Genomic DNA, 17,239 nt, shown 5'->3' with positions numbered 1-17,239 from the left:
ACATCATTCATACAGCTAATGTAAGAAAGCTATTAACAAAACACACGCATATAACCACCCATACTTTCAGATGCAAGTCATCCCAGAATGAAAAACACTTGTAAATGTCACATCAAAGTGAAAGCATTTAGTGGGTGGTACCCCTTTTTACTAGTGTTCTCTATTTCCTGACTATGAAGGGGAATTATCCAATCGCATCTCTGTATGCAAATATACTTTATCCAATCTGGAAAGAGAGCAAAAAAGAAAACTGAGTCCCCAGCCAGGGGAAAAAGTCAGTCAGCTTTGCTACTACTTCCAGTTTATTCCACCTGTCTCAAGAGTAAAGACACTTCAAACATGTCAGAGAAAACCATTCTACATGGTTTGCCACCTCCCCTAAGCAACTTGGAAATAAAATACACAAAGGTAAGAGAAAATATTCGTTTTCATTTTTCCCCTTCTGTTTTTTTTTTTTTTTTTTGTAGAATACGGTTTTGTGAAAGAGGCAAATACCATATTAAATGATTCAGATTCTTAGAGGGACAACTTAGTCATTGAATAAAATTCATTTGTGATGAGCAACAGGATAATAACTCGCTTTTCACTTGATAGTAAGTAAGTGGCATCCACAGACTGTAATAGGTATTATATCCTTCAGTCAGCCTGAAGGCAATTTTTAATAATGGTTTACTTTTAACAATGGTATAATTAAAGAAAATGTTCCTTTTTAGAAAATAACTGGATACAGTTCAATAAGTGCAAAGTTATTAAACTTAAACTCACACAGAGTGTTGGACTGGTGTCCTTTATATTTTCATAGCGAGAGGGAGACTGCTGGAATGCAGACCAGCGAGTACAGGTATGGGACCTATTATCCAGAATGCTCGGGACCTGGGGCATTCCGGGTTAACGGGTCTTTCTGTAATTTGGATCTTCCCACCTTAAGTCTACTAGAAAATCATGTAAACATTGAATACACCCAATAGGCTGGTTTTGCTTCCAATAAGGATTAATTATATCTTAGTTGGGATCAAGTACAAGCTACTGTATTATTATTACAGAGAAAAAGGAAATCATTTTTTAAAATTTAGATTATTTGATTATAATGGAGTCTATGGGAGACGGCCTTTCCGTAATTCAGAACTTTCTGGATAATGGGTTTCCAGATAACAGATCCCATACCTGTACATGGAAAAACCTGACCTGTTTAGTAAAATGACTGTTATCTGTACTGTCCACTCCTGCCATATACAGGAATGAATTATACAACACTTAGGGGGTTATTTATCAAAGTCTGAATTTATCTCAATATTTTCTTCTCCAAACTCCTATCAAATCCACTTGGGTTTTTTACGCTTATTCGAAAATTTGCTTTGCGGGGGGGAAAAAAACTGATTTTCATGGTTTCTTTCAAAATTTTCACCGGAAAACTCTGATTTCTTATGCTTTTTCCCCAAAACTCAGAAAACTTCAGAGTATTGAACAAAACCCAGCGCACATCTAAAAAATCATTGGGTCTTCTCCCATTGACTTATATGCAACCTCAACAGGTCTGAGATGCCAGATTTTCAGATTCAGACTTTTCCATCCTCAGGGTTTAATAAATTCTGAACGTTTTTTTCGTGATTTTTGCATTCGGAGTTTAGTAAATAACCCCCATAGACATTTATATTATATTGTCTTTTCTTCTAAAAATCATATTTTTCACTATTCCCTATTCTAAAAGATTAAACGACAAATTGCATGTTTGATTTTCAAAAATGTCATGACATGCTGGGTTGTTTTAGAGGATATAAGAAAAATGCAGTTGGGAAATCGTGTACTGCCGCATCTGTGAAGAATCTGCTTTTTATTATTATTCCATGTCTACACAGTTAACCGGTAGGTTCTTGTTCATAAGCAGAAGGATACAATCCAGACAGCAAACAATTCCTATGGTTTAACAAATACAAGCTCAGCATTATCTTACAAGCAGTTAGGGGCCGATTCATCAAGAGTCGAATATCGAGGGTTAATTAACCCTCGATATTCGACTAGGAACTAAAATCCTTCGACTTCGAATATCGAAGTCGAAGGATTTAGCGCAAATGCTGCGATCGAACGATCGAAGGATTATTCCTTCGATCGAACGATTAAATCCTTCGAATCGAACGATTCGAAGGATTTTAATCCAACGATCGAAGGAATATCCTTCGATCAAAAAAACTTAGGCAAGCCTATGGGGACCTTCCCCATAGGCTAACATTGACTTCGGTAGCTTTTAGCTGCCGAAGTAGGGGGTCGAAGTTTTTTTTAAAGAGGCAGTACTTCGACTATCGAATGGTTGAATAGTCGAGCGATTTTTAGTTCGAATCCTTCGATTCGAAGTCGTAGTCGTAGTCGAAGGTCGAAGTAGCCCATTCGATGGTCGAAGTAGCCCAAAAAACACTTCGAAATTCGAAGTTTTTTTACTTCGAATCCTTCACTCGAGCTTCATGAATCGGCCCCTTAGTGTAGGTTTGTGTACTTAATGTAATGATGAGAACAACAGCTTGAAGTGTATTTATCTAAGGCTGGCTGCTGAGTCATACAAAAATAGATGAAAAACTAAAGACAACTACTAAATTACAGAAAAAGCAATTTAGCATTTCAATGCAAAAAAATACAAATACATATAATTAAGTATTACAGATATCTGCTTCCAATACAATATGTGTACACTATATTCAGTACAAAAACACATTATTAAAAGTGCTGTCTCACTGTATAAGGTTATAATGAGCGCTAACAATTGCTTAAATCCCTGCAGCACAAATATTCAACCTTTGGCCTTTCAACTCTTGTATAACTGCAGCTCTCATCGCTCTTATCCAGTTTAAACCTGCAGCACTGTATACACGAATAATAAAATAATCCACAGTGTATTGTAAGTCATTTTGCCATAGCTGGAGTTATAACGTGGGACTTTCCCTGATATAGAAATAAGTCTGAAGAATGTATTTTTGAAAAGTGGGTTCATTGTGCAGCTGGAGGTGTGAGAGTACAAAGGTGTGGTAATTGTTAGCACACAATATCAGCTGTCCTCTGACTGCTCTAGGGTAAATTCTCTGCCCTGTAAATCATTCACCTCTAAACTGGGTGCCAGTGCCACCTTTTCTCTCTGTATTTACAATGTTCTTTTTACTTGAGCAAAAAGTTTAATCACTGTGAGATTAAGGTGTTTATTTCATCACATAGATCCTTTTATGGTGTTATGTTTTTGTTTTGGCACTTAAAACAATGCAAAATGACCTGGAAGCGAGCGAGTACAGTACAGAGTAATGCATTTTGCAGTTAGAATCCTTCAGCTCACACCTGGCAACGTGCACCAAATAAATATTTCAATAGTAACTACATCGAGTCTATAAACTACTGTCATTTTTATCTATATTGTTTTAAAGTATTGCTAATTGATTCCAAAGTCCTCTGTAAAGCCTCAGCCACTCTGCACAAGCTGCTGTTTTGGCTGGCAATCAAAATGACATCTTATAACTTATCAGGGTGTTAAATCCTTCTTCGGCTAAAGATATTTCTTAATAAAGCAAAATAGATAATCTCGTGGATCACAGTGATCAGATTATGATATTATGAGCATATCAAGGTGTTACTTTTCCACACGGTAAATTATATGACACTTGACCGTTTCAATACAATCAGCCCATTCATATACAGACTGACATTGCAAAGTATGGATTGCTTGCATTAAGTGCTAGAAATACTATTTCCAATTCTTATTATTTTGGTAAACATATATGGAGCATACATTTTATTCTGAGACTTTCAAACAGTCTGCTTTTTTATTTACCACAAATCAAATGATAAACTGGAAATTAATACAGGTATGGGATACGTTATCCGGAAACCCGTTATCCAGAAAGTTCTAGATTATGGAAAGGCTGTCTCCCATAGACTCCATTTTATCCAAATAATCCAAATATTTAAAAATTATTTCCTTTTTCTCTGTAATAACAAAACAGAACCTTGTACTTGATCCAAACTAAGATGTAATTAATCCTCATTGAAAGCAGAACCAGCCCATTGGATTTATTTCATGTTTTCATTTTTCTAGTAGACTTAAAGGGATACTGTCATGGGAAAAAAACAATTTTTCAAAATGAATCAGTTAATAGTGCTGCTCCAGCAGAATTCTGCACTGAAATCTATTTCTCAAAAGAGCAAACAGATTTTTTTTTTATATTCAATTTTGAAATCCGACATGGGGCTAGACATATTGTCAATTTTCCAGCTGCGCCAAGTCATGTGACTTGTGCTCTGATAAACTTCAATCACTCTTTACTGCTGTACTGCAAGTTAGAGTGATATCACCCCCCTCCCTTCCCCCCCCAGCAGCCAAACAAAAGAACAATGGGAAGGTAACCAGATAGCAGCTCCCTAACACAAGACAACAGCTCCCTGGTAGATCTAAGAACAACACTCAATAGTAAAAACCCATGTCCCACTGAGACATATTCAGTTACATTGAGAAGGAAAAACAGCAGCCTGCCAGAAAGCATTTCTCTCCTAAAGTGCAGGCACAAGTCACATGACCAGGGGCAGCTGGGAAATTGACAAAATGTCTAGCCCCATGTCAGATTTTAAAATTGAATATAAAAAAATCTGTTTGCTCTGTCGGAATAGCACTATTAACTGATGCGTTTTGGAACGATGACAGGATCCCTTTAAGGTAAGAAGATCTAAATTACAGAAAGATCTGTTATCCAGAAAGCTCCAGGCCCCAAGCATTCTGGATAACACTGAAATTTCCCGACTTTTTCTTTGATCTCCAGCCAGAAAAAGATAGAGTTTCTAACTTAATTGGCTTTTGGCAGAGAGCCCAGAAGAGCCACCAGATACTTTTGTAACAATTTAAGATAAGCAAAGAAGCATTTGTAACAATATAAGATAAGCAGGTCTCTTGGGGAAACTGTGACTTGCAGCTTAAAGGGCAATTCACTTTCATTAGCAAAACTGTAATAACACAGAAAAAACACAGAAATGTGTTCATAACTTTCATAAACTGCCAAATTTTGTAAAATGAACATGGTAATTAAAGGGAGTGTACACAAAATGGATGTGGTCAAAAAATTGCCGCGCTAGGTGCAACAAATTATTTTGTCCCTCCTCCTATTTCCAAAATATTGGAAAAGGTATGATTATACCCATAGAATAGTGCCTAGTATTAACATGCGCTAGCTTATTGGGTAAGCTTATTTAGTTTTGTATATATTTATTCCATCCTTTAAAATGTCCGGAATAATAAATCCTTGCCACATGTATTAAAAAAAAAAAAAAAAAAAAATATATATATATATATATATATATATATATATATATATATATATATATATATATATTGATAAGATGGGTGGCACTCCGCTTCTCGACTGCACCCAGTTGCACGGTTAAAGTTTTCATATATTTTCAGAATGAACCAGCAACACAGGTTTTTTTCAATAGAAAAGTGTATTTAGTAAGTTAGTAAAGCATGTTCCAGCCAACGTGACGTTTCGGTCCCCACTGGGACCTTTCTCTGTTAGTATATATATATATATACTAAACAAGTTAGCCCCAGCACTCTCAGCAAATTAAGCCTTGCCCACGTACACCCAATAAGAAAGGTGAGGAGCGGCATTTCAGCTTATTTATATAAAACTATATATATATATATATATATATATATATATATATATATATATATATATATATATATATATATATATATATATATATATATATATATAGGATATTTCCTTGTGGTATTCTTTTTAATAAAGTTAAAATCTGCAGTGCTTGTTCTAAAGTGTTATAGTGTCAGCACTGTTAATATTAAATTTCTGGTAGAATACGCCATAGTGTCGAGCACTAGTGATGGGCGAATTTGCGCCGTTTCGCTTTGCCGGAAAAGTCGCGAATTTTGTGCGAAATTTGCGAAACGGCGAAAAATTTGCGAAACAGCGCCGGCGTCTCGGTTTTGACGCCGGCGCCCGTTCTTGATGCCGGCGCCCGTTTTTTCGACGCCGGCGCCCGTTTTTGACGCCAGCGCCCGTTTTTGACGCCAGCGTCCGTTTTTCCGGAAAAAAAATTTTGACGCCGGCGAATTTTTCAGCAAATTTTCACGGGTGTTTCGCGAATTTATTCGCTGGCGGCGAATCGCGCAAATTCGCCGCAAATTCGCGCCTGGTGAATAAATTCGCCCATCACTATCGAGCACACTGGCAACATGTCGTGCGGCAAGATCTAAGACCAGTATCACAGAAAGGGTTAAACATCTCTGTAACTCACTTATCGACTGTGTCAACAAAGAGCAGGAAGTAAGAAATACAAGAGACATTGCTATGGGTAAAAATGAAGAAATATGATGTCTTCATTCTTTTTATTTGTATTTATTTATGAAAGGGATCGATGAGTATTGTATGTCAAACAAAAGGCATGCCTTAAGCAGAACTGTCTCTTTAAAGCAGAGATGTTGAGAGACCCACAGCTATTACTGCAGCTCGCAGGATCCAGATAATGGGAGTAGAAGTTCAGCTGAACTGCTGAAGGGCTGTAAGCAGAAAAAAAACCCTTCTATTGCAATTAGTGAGTTGACAAGGAAACTATTATTGTGGTAGTAAATGGCTTCTGACCCCATTTGAGCTCAGTTAATAATATAAAAAAAGGCAGACAATTGGCACATTATACACCAAGCAACGTTCACAAAAATGCAGGAATATACAGCATGCCAAGACATTCTTATGCTCAGTTTGTCAAGGGCGTGAAACCCGATGGCGCTCACCAATTCCTTCTTAAAAGAAAAGTAATCGCACTGACCATCACGTGGGTCAGTGTGTGTTCAGATATGAAGCCGGGTGTGATATTGTTTGAAGATACTATATATTCATATTAAACATATTAAAAATCAGATTTATTAAGACACTAAGGGGCACATTTACTATGGGTCGAATATTGAGGGTTAATTAACCATCGAAGTTAAATCCTTCGACTTCGAATATCGAACTCGAAGGATTTACTGCATTTCGTTCGAAGGAAAAATTGTTCGATCAAAGTATTTTTCATTCTAATCCTTCACTCGAGCTAAGTAAATGTGCCCCCAATTGTATTAGGAAAAATAAACTACATTAAAGGGTGCAGTTTTTTTAAGTGGGGAAACAAATGTCATGGTTAACTTGATCTTATTCTCAACGTTTTCTGTTAATAGAGGACAAAGTGTAATTAGCATTACTTAGAAGTATTTTTCACTCACTATACACTCCTATACATATAAGTTATTACTATTTAAATTCACTGAGAGGAAGCCACCAAAGCAGGTCTAGCTGCTAAAACGTATATTGCATGTTTTCAGTTCAAACATCCTTAATCAAGGGATAAGCTTGAACTTCAGGGCATTTGAGCTTGATGTATGTAGCAGCTTTCTCTCAGTAGTTTTAAATAGTTATTGCTATTATATACCTGTGGCGAGGGTGTCCACTTGGAAAGAGAATCTTTATCTTTTTCCCACTCTGCACAGTCACCTTCACTAACTGGATTATATAAATTATCACTTGGGAAGTGTCAAAACATTTTTACCTGTGCTATTTGGCAAGCTGGGGGAAAGCAGTGTTATAAGTAGTGTGTTTTTTTCTCAGCAACAGCAACAAAAGAAATAAATGCTGTGGTTACAGAACTCGAGGAATTGTTGTGGGCTTTTTTATTGGCAGTACTCTATATTTGAGGTAATTGCCTATGAATAATAGTAATAACCTGCAGCAATTCCTGTAATTGTATTACCAGCACTTTTCCCAAGGTAAGTCAAAGCAAGGAAACACCTGCTGCTTTGTGCCTGTTGGAATTGTGCTCAAATCCGAGCAGCAGTACTGTTTTGTATTCCATTGTTACATTATCCTTACTTTTTGCAAAATGGCAGCTCAGTTACTATTCTTTATGCAATAAAATGACTGAAATCATATACACACTTCTATTATTTCACTATTATTATCACCATTATAATGATTCTTTTATATAATAACCTTTATGCGAACATTTTACCCTGGACTTTTCTTTACCACAAATGAAACCCTTTGCATGCAAATTTATCTTGTTTTTTTTTTTTTTAAAAAAAAAACTTGTTTTAAAGTTAGACATTGCACCACCCTGTATTGCATGAATTTACACATAACCTATGTGGGAAGATACAGTATAACAGTTTTATTGAGTTTAGCTAACTAAATAACTATAATAAAATAATTTATAGTTTAATTAATTGCATTAGGCTGAAAGCACATTTAGTGAAATCTGATAATAATATGCATTTTGTTATTTGTGCTGACAACTATTTGTCATTGAAAAAGATTTTGCGTTTGTCCATTGGTATCTTATAAATTAAGATGAGATGATCAATAGACACATGTTAGCATAACTCTTGGACAAGGCGTGAATTGGTTGTACAGGGAATTAAGGGCTCTTACAGATGAGCGTTTGGAGCTGCGCTCCCCTGCGTTCCATTTTTATGCGTTCAGCCGCAGGGGAGCGTAGACGCATTCAGTTTTTTTCAATGGGGCTGTACTTACACGGGCGCATGTAGGCGCCGAATGCAGGAAAAATGCAGCATGTTGCACCTCAACCTGCGTTCGGCGCCTACATGAGCCTGTGTGAGTACAGCCCCATTGAAAAAAACTGAATGTGTCTACTTCTGCACTCCCCTGCGGCTGAACGCATAAAAACGGAACGCAGGAGATCGCAGCTTTAAACGCTCCTCTGTAAGAGCCCTTATGCTGACAAAAGTTTTCTTTGCCCCTGCTTGGAATTTATCTCTGTATGGGTTCTTTAGGTATTGCAACAATGTGTTGCACATCTGGAGTGTTAGGAACTAATTGCAGTTGCCTCCCCATCGCTTATTATTTATCATTCAGTTGTCCGTACCTTTATAAAAGAATCTAACAATTCTTTATGATAGTTTCACAGTAAAGTGTTTCTGCTTGTTCTCCACCACTCATTTATCAGATCGAAAAAAAATAACTTAAAAAAAGGTGTTTACTCTTCATAATTACCGGGTCAGGGGTAGTAACTGTCAGTAGAGGGGGTGTTTGGATATATCACACAAATTGTTTTGTTGGGAGTATTACACATTTAGGGGCACATTTACCTAGGGTCAAATATCGAGGGTTAATTAACCCTCGATATTCGACTGTCGAAGTAAAATCCTTCAACTTCGAATATCGAAGTAGAAGGATTTTGCACTATTCCTACGATCGAACGATCGAAGGATTTTAATCCATTGATTGAAGGATATTCCTTCGATCAGGAAATTGAAGGTCGAAGTAGCCCATTCGATGGTCGAAGTAGCCATATTCGACAATTCGAAATTCGAACGATTTTCTATTCTATTCCTTCACTCAAACTAAGTAAATGGGCCCCTTGCAGTTGGGAAGCTAAAATGTATTTATTTATCTTATTCTGCCATTTATGAAGTAAATATGCTAAGTATCTAAAATGTAGAGCTTCTTTGGTTCCGAAACTTTCTTTGTACCACCTCCTCACTAATACTAAAAATATATAGTATATCAAGTTAATAAAAAAATTATACCCATGAAGGCCTATTTATTAAGGATCAAAATTTAGTGGTTTTAGAGGTTTTTGAAACCATGATTAAACTCTATTTCTGGTAAAACACAAATGCCATAAAAGCTATTAAAAGATCGGAATAAAAAAATGTATGAATGCAAAAAAAACGCTGAACCTCTTAAAACCTCTTAAATTCCAAACCGATTAAAAATGATCCAGTAGGATCAGTACAGCTCCTATTGACTTCCACGGGACCTTGACAGCGTTTTACTCGGCACAGTTTTGTTTTTCGTGGACTTAAGTCTAAATTAAAAAAACACATTCATTTGACATTTTTGAAAATTTTTTGATTTATATATGAGCACTTATGGATGGCACTAGCAATTTCATTTATAGACTTAAGGAATTTCATAGAAAAAAAGGTGAAACAAAAAACTGAATTAAAATTTTGTCTGCAGTTAAACAGAGCTTCCTCTGTTCAGAACAAGTCTGTAGCATGATGAGGGCAGGTCAGTCCAGAGGTCCACAAGCAGGGTGCTGAGTGAAATAAGCACAGTGTGTGCCTGATATTCAGCCACAGCTACTGCAACATTCATGTCTCTGTTTTGCAGTCACTTGAATGCACTGAATAAAATAAAAAAGAATTTGAATGTAATTCCTTGACCTAAACGTTGTAAATAATCAAACTAGAGCATCCTGTGGTTTTTCAAAAAGCACATTTCCTTTGAAAGCAGCATGAAACTAGTCATTCATACTAGAGTCAATTATCTGACCATGTACAGTTGACCACAGATTTATTATAAAGTAAGTCCTACTCACTAACATCTGAGGGAAAAGTGTGCCTTTTGGCAAGGCTCCTTCATAATCACGGCCAGAAAGCATTCTGATTGATTGCCAAAATGGTCTTCAAGTAAATTGCACCAACCTAATTCAAACTTGTTTAAATCATCAACACTGCAATCACATAATATTAGATGGTAGTTAAGGAATTGACAAATTTCTATAATATATTTGCTAAATATATTTGTGCTATTTGTTAAATATAAATTCTTTGTGACATTTGATTGAGTGCAGCTATTAGCTAAGACTGAGGGGCAGATTTATCAAGGGTCAAATTTCGAGCTATTTTTGTGTACTTTGTGAATCGAATAGGCTAAAATTTGATTCAAATTTGAAAAAAATTGACTATTCGAATATCGAAATTTATCATGTACCGTCTCTGTTAAACTTTGACTTCGACCATTCACCATCTAAAACCTGCCAAATTGCTGTTTTACCCTATGGTGGACCTCCTAGAACCTATTTGGAGTCATTTGGTGGACTTTGAATAATCAATGTTTTTTGGGGCAAATCCTTCGATTCGAATTAGATCGAATGCTCTAAAACTTCGATTCAAACGATTCAAATACAGCCTATTCACCCAAAGTTAAAAACTTTGATTTTTTTTTAATGAATTTAGATTGGTCTTTTTTTATTCGAATTTCAAAGTTATGGGAGTTCAAAAAAACTACTATTACTTAGAAATTCGACCCTTGATAAATCTGCCCCTTAGTATAGCCTGTTCTCGCATAATTTTGTTATGTGGAATTAATGCTATAATTCTGCCATCCCTGTACTGAAGAGTTGCTTTTCGGGGAAGGCACCTCATTCCAATTGTGCTATACATATTAAATATTTCCTACATCATGCAAATTATCAAATTTAAATCTTGTGATATATTGCATAGAATCAAGTCACTTTCAGATGTTATCCTTCAAACATTCAGGGTAGATTTATTATAATCATATATGGGATTTGGGTCATATGATGTAAGAAAATGTACAACAATTCTTAATCTTGCTTATGTTTTCTTGCATAAATTAATTTTTTTCCCCAAGATAATTATTTTTTTAAATCCATGGATTTAAACAAATAACAAATAAAAAGGTACCAATTATAATAAATCTGCACTTTCATTTTGATTGGGAGAGCTTGGATTCCACTGCTTTACTTCTTATCTCAGACAAAAATGTTGTTATCGCATAGGAATGAACCACATTTAGGATTAATTTGTTTGCCTAGCCTACAGCAAGTTATTACAAAGAAAATCACACTTGTGCTTTTGACTAGATATTTCTGGAAGAAAGTTCAGAAGTATCATCATTGCTTTAGGTTTTTTTGGAACTCCTATATGGTGGTATGTGTTTTTACGCAGGTGTAATTACAGCAGATATCTGTATTAGCTATGAAGCTGTTTTTAGAAATGTTACTATAGGTATGGGACCTATTATCCAAAATGCTTGGGACCTGGGGTTTTCTGGATAACAGATCTTTCTTTCATATGTTCAGTCTACTAGAAAATCATGTAAATATTAAATAAACCCAAGAAGGATTAATTATATATTAGTTTGGATCATATAGTAGGTACTGTCTTATTATTACAGAGAAAAGGACATAATTTTTAAAAAAAAAATTGGGTTATATTTATAAAATGGAGTCTATGGGAGATAGCCTTTCTGTAATTCGAAGCTTTCTGGATAACGGGTTTCTGGAAAATGTATCCCATACCTGCATAACACAAACCATAACACAGCAGTGTAATATAAGATAGTTTCTTTGTCTTGTAGATTTTTATAAACAATGAATGGCACAATTCTATAAGTGGAAAAAAATTTCCTGTCTACAATCCAGCTACTGGAGAGAAAGTATGTGAGGTGGAAGAAGGAGATAAGGTACGTTACAAGTAGTTGGTATGTTATAATAGTCATGCTTTTTTGTTGTAAAAATTATTGAAAATGTGAACAGAATCAGGATTTTGAAAAAACTATAACACAATTCGGTCTTTCTCTGGAGTTGGGTTAGTGTAAGAGGTAGTTTGTTACAAAATTCAGCCTTTTCACTCACAGCCGCCCCAAGTTCACTGAACTCCCTCATCACAACCAGGCTCCCCTGTACATTTTCCTCCTGCTGACTAATTGGTAATAGAATGCTCCAACCATGCTGCAAGGTCTTACCCTAGAGATTTAAAGGAGCCATAAATTCCCACTGGGTCAAACCTTTTTTCACACAGTAGGCACTTTTTTTTACCGTTACTTAGGCCTACTTATGGCATGCTACATCTGCTAGAAATCGTGTAAAAAAAGAGAGGATGGGTATGCTAATACTTATCCAATTTGATGTTTAAGATGGAAACATTTAATTTTTATCAGTAAAAAAACCATGCTGGAGAAATCCGCTATATATTCTGGTATATTTAAGTCAGAATTTAATCTATGCCAATATTTAAGTTATATAGGTCTAGTGAAAAAAAAACAGTTTAATTCATATGATGACTTTTAGAACCACTCCGTTGTGAAAGAACGTTCCCCTCTCTGCTGTACTGACTCTGCAATGGGTGGATAATTTTGTTACTGTTCAAACATTTATCTGCTAGTGCTTTTACAATATCTATTTGGATTACTGTTCTGAAGGTTAAAGAAATTCTTTTTTTCAGTCTGATTTTTTCATCTGTAGTTTTCCTCCTCCTCCTCATATAGCAGTGAAGCTAAACATTAAATAAAAAAAGCAACAGTTTTAGTCAAATAACTGATGGAAAGTAGAAGTAATTGTGAAACTATAAAGATCATTCAGAAACCAGTTGTATTTCTTTCCTTCATCATTCATGTCTACCTCTATCTCTACCAAAAAGTATAATAAAATCATTTATTTATGTTTATTTGTGAATATTGTCCTACTGTAACATTTGGAAGGTCCAATAACTAAAAAGCAGGTATTAAACAGAAGCAGTGTGTGTGCCTGCATTTAATTTACATTAAACCATTTTTGTCTTTTAGGAAGATGTGAACAAGGCTGTGAAAGCAGCAAGAGAAGCTTTCCAGATAGGGTCCCCATGGCGAAGGCTGGATGCTTCTGAAAGGGGCCGGATGCTTAATAAGTTGGCTGACCTTGTGGAACGCGATAGGTTGATTCTAAGCGTATGTAATTTAAATTGCCCAAATTCTATCAGGTGAAATGTGAAAAGAAATTGTATGAATTACTTGTTGAATTACAGCAGCTCTCCATCTTCTGATCTTCTCAATGTATGTTTTGAGTGTCAGTGGCACTGCACATGGAGAAACTAAGCCTAAGGGATTTCAGAAATCAACACAATGAAAGTAGTGAGATTTTTCCTATAACTTTATAGGACTGTATCATTTCTGATATGGAATTCTCTATCATTCCATGTAATCTGAAACTTTAACTGCTTGAAGCATTAACTACTAGTCAACCTTACAAATACAGTATATATTTGTCCAAGTGAACTGACACCAGCCTAAAGCATGTGCTGTAAAAAGAAGAAGAGGAGGCTTGAGATGTTCACTACTCTTTTTAGAAAATACACAACACATGGGGATTGACTCTGACAATGTACAGAATATATATAAAATTCACAATACAAGACTGATTAGTCATTAATACAGAGTCATGTTTTATGACAGCATAGAAACAAGGACACCATACATCCATATTAAATAATAAATGCTAAACATCAGCAACAATAGGGGTAACACTGATTTTATTGATGCCATTGCAAAAGCATTAAAAAAAAATACTGGTGTACAGGGTTTGGCTTCCTCTACATGGCCCCTTTGAGGCCTCTACTCAGCATTCCCTAATTATCTATCTTAATGAAGCATAAATTATGGTATGGGAAGGGGATCTATGTGCCTTCCCCCTCATAAATACTGCAAAGCAGAATGCAAGTTGGCAATGTATCCATGAAATGCACACATGTCTCTGCACATCAAAATGCAATGCAGAGACCTGCAGGCTAGGCCACAAAAGTGCAGAAAACCCAAAAAATTCTGCTATAATATTAATAACTTTCTACAATCGCTAAGCTTAACTACTCAGTTGCAGCCCAAAGCACACTGAGCATGTGCTGAGCAAATGGCACATAAATGTTGGCCTAGCAAGGTTGAAGATGGGGAGCTGTTGTGGCAACTTCGAAGGCTTGGAAGATTATTGTTATAGGGTTACTGGATGTCTCAGTAAGTTCAGCATATTAATAAACATAGGAAAGAGAAAAACGGTCTTCAGTACCACAGAAGTTGGACAACACTGATGTAGAATATTGCAAGGTATCAGGAAAACAATGATATTGATAATGTCATTTAAATCAATTACAGTGACCTTATTCCTCTGTTTTTAACAATATCAAATGGGGACATTCAGAAAATATACAAAAATAAAAATTATAAAACTATAAACAGTATATTTTTAATTTTAGACCATGGAATCTATTGATGGTGGAAAGCCATATACAGCATCCTATTTTGGAGATATACCTGGAGCTATTAAATCACTCCGTTACTGTGCAGGATGGGCTGATAAAGTCCAAGGCCGTACAATACCAATGGGTAAGGCAATTTATCATGTTATGTGGTATGTTCTGATATGGTTTTATAGCTTTTGCAATTACTTTGTTGGGTAAAAACACCTTGTGAAATGAGGGGGAGGGAGCAAGAGCTCTGTACAATAAACATCTGCACTCATTTTGGAAAATACACTACCTGGGGTACACCTGAAGCAATATAGAAGAGGACATGGACATTATTGCTCCCTTCAGCTACCTGCACCTCACTGTAGGTTACTATAGACAGCATGATTTCTATTTGATTCCTGTAGCTTTCCTGGCTATTTATATATTTTGTGTTTGTATTGCCCTTAAAAGTAAAAAGTTATATCAGCTACTATATACCATACCACTTGCAGCCCTTCAATGGGCTACAAGTGGCTGCAGGCCATAGAAAAAGCATTGTTGATAAATGTAATAAAAGTTGAAAATGGGTAAATAAAATGCATAAATAAAAACATTGGGTTTTCCATTGTCAGAAAAAACCTGCAGCCGTAAGGAATTGAACATTGGGGTCTGAATCAGAAAAACTTCTTTATTATGGGTTTTCCATTGTAACATTCTCAATTATACAGTTAACACAGTGCATATTTAAATTGAGCATAATTTTTTGAGGCCAATTTAAAGATAATGCATAGTTTTAGTGGAATATAATACTTATATGGCTGTATGCATGTAGTTTACATGTAAATTTATGCAATTTGTCTTCTGTCTTGCATTTTAGATGGTGACTATTTTACTTTTACAAGACATGAGCCTGTTGGAGTGTGTGGTCAAATAATCCCAGTATGTTAAATGTATACGTTTTTATTCATCTTGGACAGCCATGCATGCCTATATCTATAGAATAATTGTAGGAATAGCTTCACATGGGTAACTGATGTTGCTGCATTGTGATCATTTACATAGAGGTGATATGAAATAACTAGGAAGGGATTGGGTTAAACACTTCCCAAAACATTGTGTATGGTGTGCAATTTGGTGTTGTGCTGAATCATATGGAATAAATGCACACTTTGTAAGCAAGTGAGTCCACACATATTTTCTATTCCATAGTTTACTGGTGGGAAGGTATCTGGATTTCCCACTTATGCCCATTTGTTTTTTGTTTTATGCTATGAGATGAAATAACTAGTGTAATGTATCTCATGCATCTCTGATAAGGACTAATATCCAAGCTCAATCTGGGCCATTTAAACACACTGGACAAATTTGCACGTGTGTACTAACCCAAAGGAACCAGTTGTTTGTTCAGCCAGCTGCAGGAAGAATAATAAAAATAAAAATACAGGGTCACTATGGGCTACAGCAATAGTGTGAATTTGCCCACTGTTAGTAAGTGAGCCCCAGTGAAATCCCCAGGCAATCCAGTTCAAGATGCCTTAATTTAGACAATATAGTCACAAATCACAGAGTTGCAGGGATTTATGGGTGGGAATTTAGACAGATTGGTTTGCATCTTAGCATAAATGTGGGTAAATTAGGGTCATTTCCTTGATTGTATTGTTTTTTTCCCAATGTTAGGAGGTATGATAACTCATTTTCAATGTATTTATTAAACAGTGGAACTTTCCATTGGTGATGTTTGCTTGGAAAATTGCTCCTGCTCTATGCTGTGGTAACACAGTTGTCATCAAACCAGCTGAACAAACTCCACTGACTGCTCTATACATGGGGTCTTTAATAAAGGAGGTGAGAATAAAACTAGCACTTCTCCCCCATTGGTACAGTTCTCTCTGTCTGTCTCTCTACATATATCTATCTATTTATCTACAGTATCTATCATCTATCTATCTATCTTTTAACTACCAATCTATCTTTTATCTACCAAGCTATCATCAAATCACCTATCTATCATCTGTCATCTAGCTACGTACAGTATATATTATCTGTTATCCAACTACCTATTTAATACAATAATCATTATAAACCCTTCATTATATGTTGTTTAGGATGGAACAATGTTTACATAGCTATTTACATAACTCAGAGGATGATATAATAGTAGGGGTAATTAACCACATATAAAGGTAGGGTGCATAGTACAAAAAACAAGTACAATTTTTTTTAATTAGTTGTTTGCCTTTCATTTAAATCTCAGCAGCTATTTAGTGCATACAGAACTGTAGCTGCCCCATGAATACAGCCCTCCCTGCAACACATGTTATCTCTCTTACAACCACTAGCTTTTAAAATAATGAAATATGAATGTTTTGCACTTCTGTTCTTCTATGGAGTAAATATTATACAACATATTTCACATGTTATTAATGAATTTATGTATTTTAAGCAAGGCTGGCAGATCATAAGTGAGACCGTCCGTAT

At 35.7% G+C, this 17,239-nt stretch overlaps 1 protein-coding gene across 1 annotated transcript in view; it reads left to right on the top strand.

Annotated features, from left to right (window-relative positions):
- The first annotated feature begins 290 nt into the window (after positions 1 to 290).
- The window catches only part of aldh1a1.S (aldehyde dehydrogenase 1 family member A1 S homeolog), a 38,891-nt gene continuing 21,942 nt past the window's right edge, over positions 291 to 17,239 (top strand). Inside the window, 6 exon segments of the mRNA NM_001087482.1 lie at positions 291 to 408; positions 12,147 to 12,251; positions 13,353 to 13,493; positions 14,789 to 14,918; positions 15,639 to 15,700; positions 16,478 to 16,606. Coding sequence (NP_001080951.1) covers positions 340 to 408; positions 12,147 to 12,251; positions 13,353 to 13,493; positions 14,789 to 14,918; positions 15,639 to 15,700; positions 16,478 to 16,606 — 636 coding nt within the window. The 5' untranslated portion in view covers positions 291 to 339.

This window comes from Xenopus laevis, chromosome 1S, assembly GCF_017654675.1.
Source record: "Xenopus laevis strain J_2021 chromosome 1S, Xenopus_laevis_v10.1, whole genome shotgun sequence".
Lineage (NCBI taxonomy): Eukaryota > Metazoa > Chordata > Amphibia > Anura > Pipidae > Xenopus > Xenopus laevis.
Note: the sequence above shows the minus strand (reverse complement) of the source record. Positions and strands in the feature narration are given on the sequence as shown.